The sequence below is a fragment of the Numenius arquata genome, chromosome 6, assembly GCF_964106895.1.
Source record: "Numenius arquata chromosome 6, bNumArq3.hap1.1, whole genome shotgun sequence".
In the NCBI taxonomy this organism is placed as follows: domain Eukaryota; kingdom Metazoa; phylum Chordata; class Aves; order Charadriiformes; family Scolopacidae; genus Numenius; species Numenius arquata.
The window spans coordinates 11,164,565-11,177,271 of record NC_133581.1 but is presented as its reverse complement, the minus strand read 5'-3'; the positions used below and the strand labels follow the sequence as shown (position 1 = coordinate 11,177,271).

Here is a 12,707-nt window from a genome sequence, read left to right as displayed (position 1 = left end):
TAATTCCTCAACATAGTTAAATAAAGTCTTACCATTTCTTCTTTCTCCCACTTATCGGTGTTGCTCTTGTCCTGGTTTACTATGTAACCAGGAGGAAGCCAATTCACTGGGGGATCAAAAATAGATACCACCATGCGACTAGGTAGTCCTTTCTTTTTTCCAAGGCGATACAAGTTACAGTTGCTGACCTTCAAGAAAAACAGTCTGACAAACCTCTGGACATACACTTACATAAAAACAGGTTAAAATGCAAAAGGAACAAAACAATTTTACATGTCAAGCCCAGATTTTGTACCATTATGTACGTATCTAGTTCTCAAAAGGGATTTCAGCTTTCTTAACATAGTACAAGCAATTTACAGCAAGGTACTAATTCTTCAAAATTTTTTTGTTTTAAGGCCAAGGAAATAAGGTGTGACAGTTTCAGTTAAAGAAATCCGTTAGACTAAATTTTCTTTGCAAAATAAAATTATTGCTATTTTTAAAAAAATAGTAAATATAACCTGTACAAGTGTCATTAATTACCAATATTAGTAATCAACATTCAGACTAGATTTGGAATGACAAATGCTATGCTATTATGGGTATATTGACCTAAAGCTTGGCAGTAGAAAGTGTTAAAACAGTTCCGTATAACAAATCTTATTAAGTCATAATCCAGATGTTATTTTGATAGCCTGTAAAATTCTTTTAAATGTTTTACAGGGAAGGGAAAAAAAGCACTCTCACATACACAAACATACTTCCTTTTCCTTTTTAACTATCAACTTCTGGTCTTTGTTTCTCATTTTAAACACACTTTCCATGTTTCAAGACTTGAATTTTGCACTTGAATATTCAATCACTTCCTTTATTTGAACTGTGCAATTTATTTAGCCCTTCTTATTTTCCTAGATTAAACTACTCAATCATTTAATTGAGTGATGCATTTTATTAGAGGTAGACAATCAAATCATTAGCATTTAATTCAAATTATCACAATATGCAGGGAAAAATCCCAAACCAAAACACACTTTCACATGATTGATTATTCCAGAATTTAAAAACAGCAGCAGCAGAACTGAAGGCTCTGCTCATTACTGTTTATGTTTACTTTAAAAATACTTCCAAAAGAATTTTTAGTTCTGTTCAGTCCTGTCCTTTTGTAGGCTAGTAATCAGCTGGTTTAGATTTCAAAATGAACTGTAGACAGTTTTAATAATCACAGTTACGGCGACATTAATCCTGTAGTCCTGTATTTTTATTCCTAATATGCATGCTACCCAATGTATAAACGGTAAAGCTGCAGAATCAGATCAACCTGTTGCTATTCAATCTTCTAGTGAAATTTTTATATATATGGCTTGTTACAGCATGCTTTTTATATAATATCATTGGATTGTTACTACTTACTTTTTTGCTTCTCATATATGACAGCCGTCCCTCATGAGCATCAGGGTAAGTGCAAAACAAGTATGTAGTGATGGCATGCTTTAAAAACGAATCACCAAGCATTTCTAGCCGCTCCAGATTAAATCCATCACTAGCATTTGAAAGAGTCAAAGCTTGAAGAATGAGACCAGGATTAGGACCGAGAGTTTTTGAGGAGTACCCACTGGAAGGGCTCTTTTCAGAATCTGCTCTGTCTTTTGAAAGATTAATAGCTTTTGAAGTACTGGTGGTCACTGCCATTTTGGGGCATCCATCTGAGGTAGATCTGTTAGCATTTCCATCAAGGTATTTATTACTCAGTAGAGTACATTCATTGCTGGGCTTGGGCTGGTTCTCACTGCTGTATAAATTCTGAATGGGATATGAGGTAGTTGGTTGTACAGGTATTTCCTGCCTGCAGTAATTCAGCTGATTTCCTTGGCAAAAGTCTCTGTTAACTAAATCACAATTGCCATTGGCAAGATTTTTATTATAAGAAACACCATTAATTGCTGCAAGTTCTGCTGAGACATCAATTTGGAGTTTACTGGGTGACTCATTGAGCAATGTTCTGTAACTCACAGACATTTGGTCATGGTTTTCTGCAGAAGAGGTTCTATTAGCACCTTGATGTGCAGCATTTTCAGGGACTACAATTGTGCTGTGCTTACAGTAATTTTCATTCTCTACTAAAGAGGAGTTAGGAATAGAGATGAAGGATTTGCTGTCAATAGACTTTTTCCATCCGAAGTCCAAGTTAGGATATCTGTAAAGATACATGCTGATTTTGTTAACAAAAAATTATCACCACAAGACAAGAAGACTATATGCACATACAGGTTTAAAAAAAGCCACGTTCTTCTGAGAAGAACAGGGACTACAGCATCTAACTTCACCACAAGTCTTTTTAACTAAGCTTCCCTGGAAACTGACATGAGTTAAAGGGAAGCAGTTTTAAATTCAAGCAATACCTAATTTTCCAGTGAAGTCAGACATCATAATAAAAAATTACATGCCTGAAATCTGCAGGAAGTGATTTAACCCCTACACCAGCATCAGTGGCTGTTTGAGCTCTCAGTTCCTCTGCTGTCAAAAGGCAGTGCAGGCGATAAAGTATGCTGGGCAGGCAAACTGCTTTTCTCCACAACGATGCTGGAATAGGATGTATAGCACAGAGCTCTGGAACCAGTATCTGGGGAGAGGAGGGGGGAAGAAAAGAATTTTACCCCTGTACAGATAGTTGTCTGATCACTGTTAAGAGAGAGGCAACTTGAATTAGATACTTCTATTTTACCTGCTTATTCTGCAAGCTTTCCCACTTTGCTTTCCTCTTCTCAGCACTGCTTAGTGGAAGTGCTTTCCCCTTCTGATTCAAATGGCGAGGAGTCAAAAGATTAAGTCTAAAAACCATGTGAAAATACTTTAATGTAAGCACATAATTAATGAAAAGAACTTACTTAGCCTAAACTTTCTAAAGTGATGACTTATTATTAGTATTCAATGCATTGTGAACTGACAGCAGTTATGTCTGGAAAAAAATGGATTCAAGTTACAGTTATAACGTAAGTTAAGTACCCCAAGAAAAAAAAAAAAAAATCAGTAGTTATTTTAGAAACTACAAGCCCTCAACTTTATCCCATTAAAAAAAAAAAAAAGGCACTTTATTGTCAAACTCCAAACATCAGACACGTATATGACTGCTGTTACCTTGAAGATGTGTGGTCCACATCCAGCAGTGGCTGGTTGAGATTGGTCAGGTCAAGATTATACTTTGTTTTATAATATTCAGCAAAAGTTTCATATTCAGGGGAAGGGAATTTACTGAGTGGAGTAAGATCAGTGTATACATCAGCTACATAGAATCGATGAGGCTGATCAAAATTTCGATACCTAAAAAAAAAAAAGTAGTATTTCGGCATATGTTATAGCCTTAGGGTAAAGCTTATGCTAAGTTCTTTATGTTCTAATGTGGTCAGTTGATAAACCGTTAAATAGCTCACTTGAGGTCTTTGTTTGGTGTGTTTTTTTGTTGTAGAAATCATTTGTTTAGCTAACACAGAAAGAGTGGTCGGGCATTGGAATAGGCTGCCCAGGGAGGTGGTTGAGTCACCATCCCTGGATGTGTTTAAGAGACATTTAGATGTGGTGTTGGGGGACATGATATAGGGGAGAACTTTGTAGTGTAGGGTAGATGGTTGGACTCGATGATGCCAAGGGTCTCTTCCAACCTGGGCGATTCTATGATTCTAACTGAAATACTGAATGAGAAGTGTGCTATAAGATAAAAAGAATAAAGTCAATCTATCATCTACAGAATTCCCTCTACAGAAATATCTAAATTAAATGAAGGATTTATGTCTTCAATATCTAATACAAAAATCAAGCTCTGGACGATGATCTCCAAGAGTAATGCTGGAAAGGATAATTTCCAAACACCTAACAAACTTTTTATTTTGGCTCTTTAATGTCTAGTCTCCTATGTGCTACAATGAGTAGAAATGAGTTCTACTGCATACAAAGACTGTACTAATTCACATCTAAACTGGCATTTAATCAAGTCATCCTCCAAATAGAGTTAAAATACAAAACCCCAAATACCTAGTAAGGTAAATTCACAAACCTTCCAAGGACAATGCAGTTCTAGTAATACAGACAGAATGTTAGAAAACACTGGATACTATAGTGACAAACATGCACAGGAAAATAATAATAATATGTATAAAAAAATCATTAAATCAATATTCAGTATTTATATTTCCATATTAGCTATTTCATATTTTGATCTGCTACCCGTATCATTTTAAACTTCTAATCAAATATCTAAATAGACATCTCTAAATAAAATTAACACACTATTAACGAGTCCTTTTAGCTTTCTTCCAAAGAGGAAAAAAAAAAAAATAATCAAGAAAACCATGTTCCCAGTCTGTCTGAACTTCTTCACTGAAGAACATTTTAGTTAAAGGAGCTTTCAGGAAATCCTTTTTTCTTATCTTATTCACAATCATGCCGATTCTGAAGAATTCAATGAGAACTGTACCAATACATAGTTATTGTATTATGCTTCCCCTGAGGAGCTTACAATCAAGCAGGATAAAGAAGAACAAGCACATATTTCCATCATTTTTATGCTGATGAAAATAGAAGTACTTGAAATTCTGAGATTTCTTAATGTATGAAACAAAAAAATTTTCTGGCTTCTCCTAAACCTGAGCATTAAGAGTTATTAGTTGCCATCTGATAAAGAGATGTACTCAGCCACCTACTCCAGCCCCATCCCCAACAAAAAAACAAACAAACAAAAAAACCCCAACAAAAACCAACAAAACAAAAAAATATGAGAGGAAAGGGGGCAGTATAATACTGGTATAGTCATTGAAGTCCATCAACTGTGCTACTTCACATCACCTATGAGCAATTTCTATGGCATTAACTCTGATCTCATGAAGTAATGCTTGCACACACTGATGGTCCATCACCACTTTTTTATGCTATCATTTTTACGACAGTAGTCATCAGCACAGGTAAGAAGAGATTTTTTTCTTTAAAAGAAAAAAAAAAAATCACAGATGAAGCTAAGACAAAATACTAATATTTTCCTTACATACATATTCTGCAACTACCATTGTTTACAATATACTGACTACAAGCACAAGCCAGTGAACCAATTTTCTTTTCACATCATGCCAAACACAACGTTGGGAAAAATTAAGTCTCTAAAATCTCTACAAAACCTACCAATTCCGGAGAACCTTTGCATATCCAGTACACAAAATGATGTAAATTTCACCTCTAAATACCACTCAATAGAAAGATTCTTTTACCTGTTTTTTTGGGTTTTTTTTTTTCACATGTTAATTTTTCCATCTACCAGTAGCATACCTTCCTTTAGCAGGCTTTTGCTGTGAATAAGTGGTAACCAGAGAACACCCACTCAATGTTCCAAATTAAAATTGGTTTCAGTAGGCCAAGTCTTGATGAAGTTGCAATGTTTTAATGTTTTAACAGAATACTACATAAGTTTTATTAGGAATAGTAGAGTTCACCATAAAAATGTAACATGTCTTCGCAGGCACTTAACACTTAAATCCTATGATATAAGATTAACTATTGACTAAAAAATATTTTTCAGTTATTTGAAATACCACCAGCTACCTTCAGAATAATAGCATAAATTTCTTGCAAGCAGTTCTGCTGCAGATACCAACATCCCCTTACTACCAGTGTTTATATAAATATAATAGGTACATACTTAAAATACGTATATAGCACTCACCGTGGAATGATAACCGCATCCTGGTAATCTTCTAACTTGAAAATAAAAGGCATTTCTTTTGTATATTGTGTACTGGGAATGCCTGTACGCGCCTCAGATTTCTCAATGTCTTCCATAAACTTAAAGTCAATGTCCAAAGTGCTGGAGTCATCAACTTAAAAGGAAAATGCATAACTCAGTTATTCAGGAGGGAGTTTTCCAGGCTGAACTTTTCTGGGAAATGGTAAATTACAAAGTTTTTTTTTTTTTTTTTTTAAATTCTATACACATATTTGATTATTTCCAAAAAGTTTAAAAGGAGACATATATTTTAGACCCTTGTGGGGTCTCCTGAAACTTACTATAAATTGACTCACATCACCAACTTAAAACTAATTTGGAATTGTGAAGAAGTAATAAGAATATAACTGACAAATTGTCATACTACCACATGTGGTATTATTTCTACAGCTAACACCTGAAATAAACATTAACAAACACGTTGCTAAAGGGATTCATAGTGAATATTTAAAAAACAAGAGCTCTATTCTTACCAACATTAAGAGGTAGAACACAATAGGCTGAATCAGCTTCTGTGGGTTTGAACTCTAGTGCAGGTTTCTCAAGACGAAGAATATGTGAAAAAATGTACTGGTGGAGTCGTGTTATCAGCTCAAGCATTTGCAGAGACAGAGTAAAACCAGATTTCTTAAGCTCAATAGATATTGTAACCTCTCCAGAGCGAGTATACACAGGAAAGTGAGGAATCTAAATAAGAAAAACACAGGAGAAATCAAGAGAGAAAATCTAGAGCAGGATTCCTCTACAGAGTACTGGGTGTTTAGTTCAGATGCTGAGGTAGCGCTTGCCTGACCCCACAGCAAACTGGATCAGAATTTTGACCTTTAGTGACCTTCAATTATAGATGAGATTTTGAAGTCATAAAGAATGGGGTTTTTTGTTGCTTTTTAATATTCTTGTGTTTTACAGCTCTTCTCTGTACATAAGATCAAATAAAAATTGAAGTCGTCTTTCCATTACGGAGGAAGAAATGCGAAACCCAGCAATATTGCTGAAATGTTTTCTTCTACGGACAACAGAAAACATAATTCAAAAAAATCTTCCTCAGCTGAGTCTCACCCACAGATAATGTCTATCAAAAATTTTCCTATGGAAGAGGTACGAATTTCAATTAACATGGCCTACTTTTTCTGCTGCTGCAGACTAGGAATGCTGAGAGGACTTGTTACTGTAGCTTTCATATAGATAAAGGTACAGCAAGGCATCTCTGTAGCTGAAACACCACTCCTATCATGCCTCATATAAAAAAAGGAGAAAGATTTTGAATTTGTCACTGCAAAACAATAAAAAATTAAGTTGTAAAACAACAAAAATAGAAACAGTAGAACAAAACAGCAAAACCAGGACAGATTGTTCCATCACTATAGAAAGAAAATGAAGTGATGACTGGGCTGGATGGATATTATTGCTTATTTTCTGCAGGTTACTCCATACAAGCAGCACTTATGGTCATTTCCAACTCTTCAGTCTGGGGGTGGGGAATAAGTTGAAAATGTCAGGTTGTAAGCCATGTAGAATAAGGAAAGGAGCTAGATTCATTACCTGAGGTATAGGTTTGGCTGTCAGTATGCCAAAACATCTTGTCGTATCCTCAGGAGGATATAGTTTTCGTCTCCTGAAGTTGAGCTCATCAGGGAGAGGAGTCGTTAACACCATTCCTATTACATACAAGTAACAGGGCTGATCAGGTTTGGGATAACTATCCCTCAAACATTCTGGAATCTAAAAAAATCAAAAAAAGAAAGAAAACATTGACATGATAAAAATCAGCAAAATTCACCTAAAGGCTACTCTTTGAACAAGGCTTCACATGTTTATTTGGAACAGCATTGCTAAAAATGAGGAATAAAAAAAATTAATTTGGACTTAATTGTTTCTTTCTTAAGCAAAAACATTTGGTCAGCAGTCTGGCCCAGCCGCCATGAGATCTGTCCAAACAGTTCTTACTTGCCAAGAGGCAACTTCCATTACATCCCTAAAACTTCCTCCATATCCACCTTGTGTTAGAAATGCAAGTATAACTGTAAAACACAGACAGTACTTCACCATAAACACAACTAAAGTTTTTATGCCAATTTCCATATTTAGCCAGTAACTCTGGAGCACACTTTATATCCAGGGTTTTTGGACCTTAACCGTAGAAAGAAAAAAAGAAAAAAAGTAAAAGGAAAGAGAAAGAAAAATGGGCACACACAGGAAAAAACTACATCCCAGTAATTCAATTTTCATATAAGCTTGGCCAAACTTACAGCTTCATTAACACAGATTCTTTTCCCCAGCAGAACTGTTTAAAAGTATCAAAAAAATGTTCTTCATACACTTAGGGCAAACACACATACAAAATTAGATACACTGCCCCTTTGCCTGTGCGCAACACTATAGGATTTTCCTAATAACAATTCTAGCTTGCAGATGTGAATACTCACAACAGCCACAAGCACTTTAAACTCTGCTGCTCATATTTGTTATAGACCTTAAGAAACCATGAGCTATGTCTGATAGGAGTTCATTACTTTGTAGGTCTCAAAAATGATCCTCCTGTTTATCTAAAACTAAATTGCAATACATGTAGTCCTGGATTTTAAAGTTACACTGTGGCAAAACTATGGTTTTGGCTTAATGGAAAATTACTCATAAGCTTAATAACTATATTAAGCCCAAGAGAATCTTGTAGACCTTAAACATTTGCCAAAGCTTCTTTTCCAGATGTGAAAAGCTGTGACAAAAGCAAGGGAAAGTATTTTTGGATTCTGCATTAAAAAAAAATAACCAAGAAAGAATGATGCATCACTTGACAAATCAACTCCTCTGAATGAGAGATACCATAATCATGCATTTTATGGGTCACCCCTATTCCAAAAATCCCTAGTGAGGTAAAGGGACTGAGAAAGGCACTTGTAACAAGAAGCACCAATAAACACTGTGCAAAGATTAAAACTGTTTGTGAAGTACTGCAAGAGAAAGGTTTTTCTCAACTGTTGTTCCCTCTGTAATATACCCCGTGATGCCACGTTATCCTTTCCTAAGCTTTCCTAATAACCAATTATTTAAACTACTAATAGAACTGGGGCACATGGAAAACGCCAAGAATAGAATTATTTAAGGGTTTTATAGAAAGTGCACATTATTTGAACTACTGGCATGCTTTCGAAGCATATGGTTGCATAAACTCATTCAGGTCATGAGTTTCCATACAGTTAAAACTACAAAGTATTTCCACTATAAATGCAAGATTTGATGTAAGAGATTCTTATCAGATAAGGTTAAGAGTTGGCAATTTTGTCTTCTAATCACTACATAAAGCATTTAATTGGAGATGTGGACAGCAGTGTGATACTAACAGCTTTAGGATAGCACTGTCTTCGTTTTGTAGAGCCTGGCCTTCCTGGAACATTGGTTTCTTCTTCATCATGTAAATCAAGCTCCTCCTCATATTTAACCGTTTCTTTCCCAACCGGCATCAAATGATCATCCAGTTCACCTGTATATTACAAAAGAATACAAAGAAATAGCATTATAAACAATCAAATCTTGGTTCATTCAGATACTACGCAGCAGATGGGATTGATTGTTCATGAAAACCGCTCACTGAAGTTGTTAAAATACACTTACTACTGCACAGCTCCAAAAGTGTAACTTTGGGGAAAGAGTGATAAAAGCTGAATTTTTTGCAAAAATACTTATAGCAAACATCTCTGAAATTTTAATTAAAAAAAATTCAATTCTGTAATGAAAATATCAAAGAAAAAGAAACTTTTTTTGCCCATAAAAACCAGTGACCCTACTCATTTGAAAATCACTCACATGGAGTTATGCCAAGAAAGACGGAACAGTTATATTTCTGTATCATTCTAAAAAGGGGATTACTACTCAACAGTAGTGTGTACCCTCAACACTGAGTTGAGTCATCACGGTGTCATTCCTGGATACATTTGTTGGTATGAATTCAGTGATCAAAAGGTTTAATTCAGACAGAAAAAAAAATACAAATCCCAGACCTACAATCTTTTTTGCTTAAGAGATAAATAAATACTTCTGTACTTCATCAAAGCACCCATAACATGGAATTCTCTTTAAAACATTCTACAATAAAGAACATGCTCCATTATACTTACTAGAGACAAGAGAGCTGAAATAATCCTATAATGACCTATTTTTGGAACATGACTTATGATACAGTAGAGAAAACAATAAATTTGGGGCTGCGTATTTTATATTTTAATTTGTTACAATTCACTTTAAAAAAACAAGTTATTTTTTGGCTGCAGGATGTAATCCCTGCATAAGCAGGGGTTACAAGACTTACTATAAGCAAAGTCTTGTAGAGAACAAGACTATTTTCCCCTTTATTAAGTATATTCAATGTCAAAATCTGTGCGTCTTGTATTAATATTGCATTTACTGGTTAAGTCAATATATGTTAAATAACAAGATTCCCCTGGAAAATCTAACTTGCGCTTAAAAGACGTATGCTAAATTAGTAATTACATGACCATATCACAAAATGAAGGCAAGAGAACGGAAGCTATAGTAGATGGCTAGAGCAGAAATGCATGTATATGCATGATAACTATACCATCTTAAATTTCTCAATTATAAAATATTCTTTAGCAAAGAAATGTTGCTTTTCCAGTTCTTACCAATTTTGTGCAGTTTTTCACAGCAAATAAGAGCTACAACTCTCTCAGCCAGTCTTGCACAACTCATTGGAGGACCCTATAAACATTAAAATACTTCTTAAAAACTTTGGTTAATTAGCACATTACTTATTACACATTGTACAAACAGTTTAATTAACACAAACATTAGATAAGCAAAACTCTGCAAACTATTACATTGATGACAGTTTTGTGCAGATATTCAGGCATAAGTTGTTTTTTCACAGAAGCTAAAATTACAAGTTTTTGAACTCAACTTACTATTGATCAAAACCAATAAAAGATGTTTTCCTACAACTGATATATATGTAAGTGTGTGAAAAAACAAGACACTGGGAAGAACATATAAATATTTTTGCCTTTGGAATAAACAGTAACTGCTGGAAAACAGATTATAACAGATACAAACAGGGATCTAAATACAGTTACAGAGCACAGTAAAGGAAAAGAAAAATCATGTCATTTTTATTACAAAAATGAAACAAACTAATTCTAGAAAAGGCACACACACACACATCTATGCCAACATATTTACTTATTTCTGTGCTTTTCCTTCCCCAAATACCTACAACAATTGAAGCTCGAAGAGGTGAGTTGATTGGCAGGTAGAGAGTAGAGTAAAACGTATGATCAGGTAGTTCTCGGGTTTTACACTTGGGAGCTAGGTGTGTAAATGGATCACTCGGTAATCTAGCGCAGTACCTAAGTTGACAAAACATTTTACAAATAATCAAAACCTGCAAAGTGAAACCTAAAGACATTTCAATGGAATCTTGCCTTACTGTTGTAAACAATACAGAAGGTGACTTCAGGCCATACTGAGAGCACTGCAAGGGTACACTGCTGACTGATTCAGTTCAACAGTTCAACTAACTGTTGAGCAGCAGACCTCAAGTCCTTTACTACAAAGCTGCTCTCTAGAAAGGTGGTTCCAAGGTTGTAGCGACACGCAGGACTATTCAATCCCAGGTACCAGAGTTTGCATTTGCCTTTGTTTAATCTCCAACTTTCACTGTTGGCCTATTCCTCCTATTTGTCATGGTTTCTCTCTGAATAGGTAGGCTTATCTCCACTGCACTTATTTCCCCGCCTCACAACTTGGTGTCAAATGCAAACACGCTGATGTTAAACTGTACTGCACCGCTTAACGGTCCATAAAGAATGCCAAACGCAAGCAGCTGCCTTTGAATCATCTACCATTACACCCTTTGAACCTGACTGGTTTGCCAAGTTTTATATACCAGGCAGTGCACTGAAATGCTCTGCATCTCACACATTTGGCCACTAAAGTACTATGGCAATTGCACTGAAAGTTTTACTTAAGTAAACGACATTCACTGCTTTTCTCCTGTTTCATAGTCAAGCAAGCCTTTCATCACACAGTAGACAAGGTCGGTCAGGCAAAAATCTGCCCTCGATAAAACTCCTGCTGGCTGTTGTCAACCACTTTTTCCTTTACATGCCTGCAAACAGCTTCCATGAAAACTTGGTGCGTAATATTCCATATGACTAACGTAACACTGACAGGTCTGTAGCTCCTTGGAACTTCTTCCTTGTGTTTTTTAAAGTGTCATAAAATTTACCTTTTCCTGCCACCGAGGACCTCCTCTAATTGCCATGCCCTGACAAAGATGATATTGGCTTGGAAGCATGCGAACTTGTATTATGTTCAGCTTGCTTACTATGCAGTTGTTGGTTTCTTTACACATGACAACAGACTGCTATTACAAATGTGAATATTAGAACTGGAAAATTTTACTACAGTTTTCACAGGACACTTTTTTTTTTTAAAGCTAGCTTGCCAAGAGCAAAAAAAAATAAAATAATCTTACTACCCATTTGGAAAAGGAATGTTTTCAGGGCAGCTTTTAATTTAACAGGAATCAGTATCACTAGATTTATTATCAGAGCTAGAACCTCTGTAGGATAAAAAGACAAAAAACAAACTATCCCTTCAAACTGCTACGTTCACTTTCTTTAGCAGGGGAAGATCCAACAAGATTCTTAAGGCGAAACTTGTACAATGCCCCAGCCTACACTTCCATGTTGCGAGACAGACGAAGCAACTTTTTATTTAAAGACAAGAAGTAAAAAGTGAATGTGCCTCTTACCTATTTATGTGTCCAATAGCAGTGTTAATAGTAACTCTTGGACTGTTCTCATCTGGCCTCAACACATAGGGCGGAAATATATCGTCATCATCAACAATGGGTTCAGTTTCAGTTTCATTGACATCGACAGATTTTGAGCATTTGTTTCTCAGGATCTTAACATTTCAAGAATAGAGCATAATGAGAGATTTT

At 35.4% G+C, this 12,707-nt stretch overlaps 1 protein-coding gene across 5 annotated transcripts in view; it reads right to left on the bottom strand.

Moving 5' to 3' along the window:
* DICER1 (dicer 1, ribonuclease III) overlaps positions 1 to 12,707 on the bottom strand; it is a 39,289-nt gene that overhangs the window by 14,729 nt on the left and 11,853 nt on the right. For 4 of the 5 annotated variants that reach the window (XM_074148421.1, XM_074148424.1, XM_074148423.1 and 1 more), the window contains 12 exons: positions 12,516 to 12,670; positions 10,974 to 11,106; positions 10,387 to 10,462; positions 9,088 to 9,227; positions 7,289 to 7,468; positions 6,220 to 6,433; positions 5,687 to 5,840; positions 3,118 to 3,300; positions 2,705 to 2,810; positions 2,427 to 2,602; positions 1,393 to 2,176; positions 33 to 188 (listed from right to left, as the gene is read on the bottom strand). In XM_074148421.1, the coding sequence (XP_074004522.1) occupies positions 33 to 188; positions 1,393 to 2,176; positions 2,427 to 2,602; positions 2,705 to 2,810; positions 3,118 to 3,300; positions 5,687 to 5,840; positions 6,220 to 6,433; positions 7,289 to 7,468; positions 9,088 to 9,227; positions 10,387 to 10,462; positions 10,974 to 11,106; positions 12,516 to 12,670 (2,457 nt within the window). Of the gene's footprint in view, positions 1 to 32; positions 189 to 1,392; positions 2,177 to 2,426; positions 2,603 to 2,704; positions 2,811 to 3,117; positions 3,301 to 5,686; positions 5,841 to 6,219; positions 6,434 to 7,288; positions 7,469 to 9,087; positions 9,237 to 10,386; positions 10,463 to 10,973; positions 11,107 to 12,515; positions 12,671 to 12,707 lie in introns of all 5 variants that reach the window. The other variant, XM_074148420.1, reaches the window with a different exon arrangement.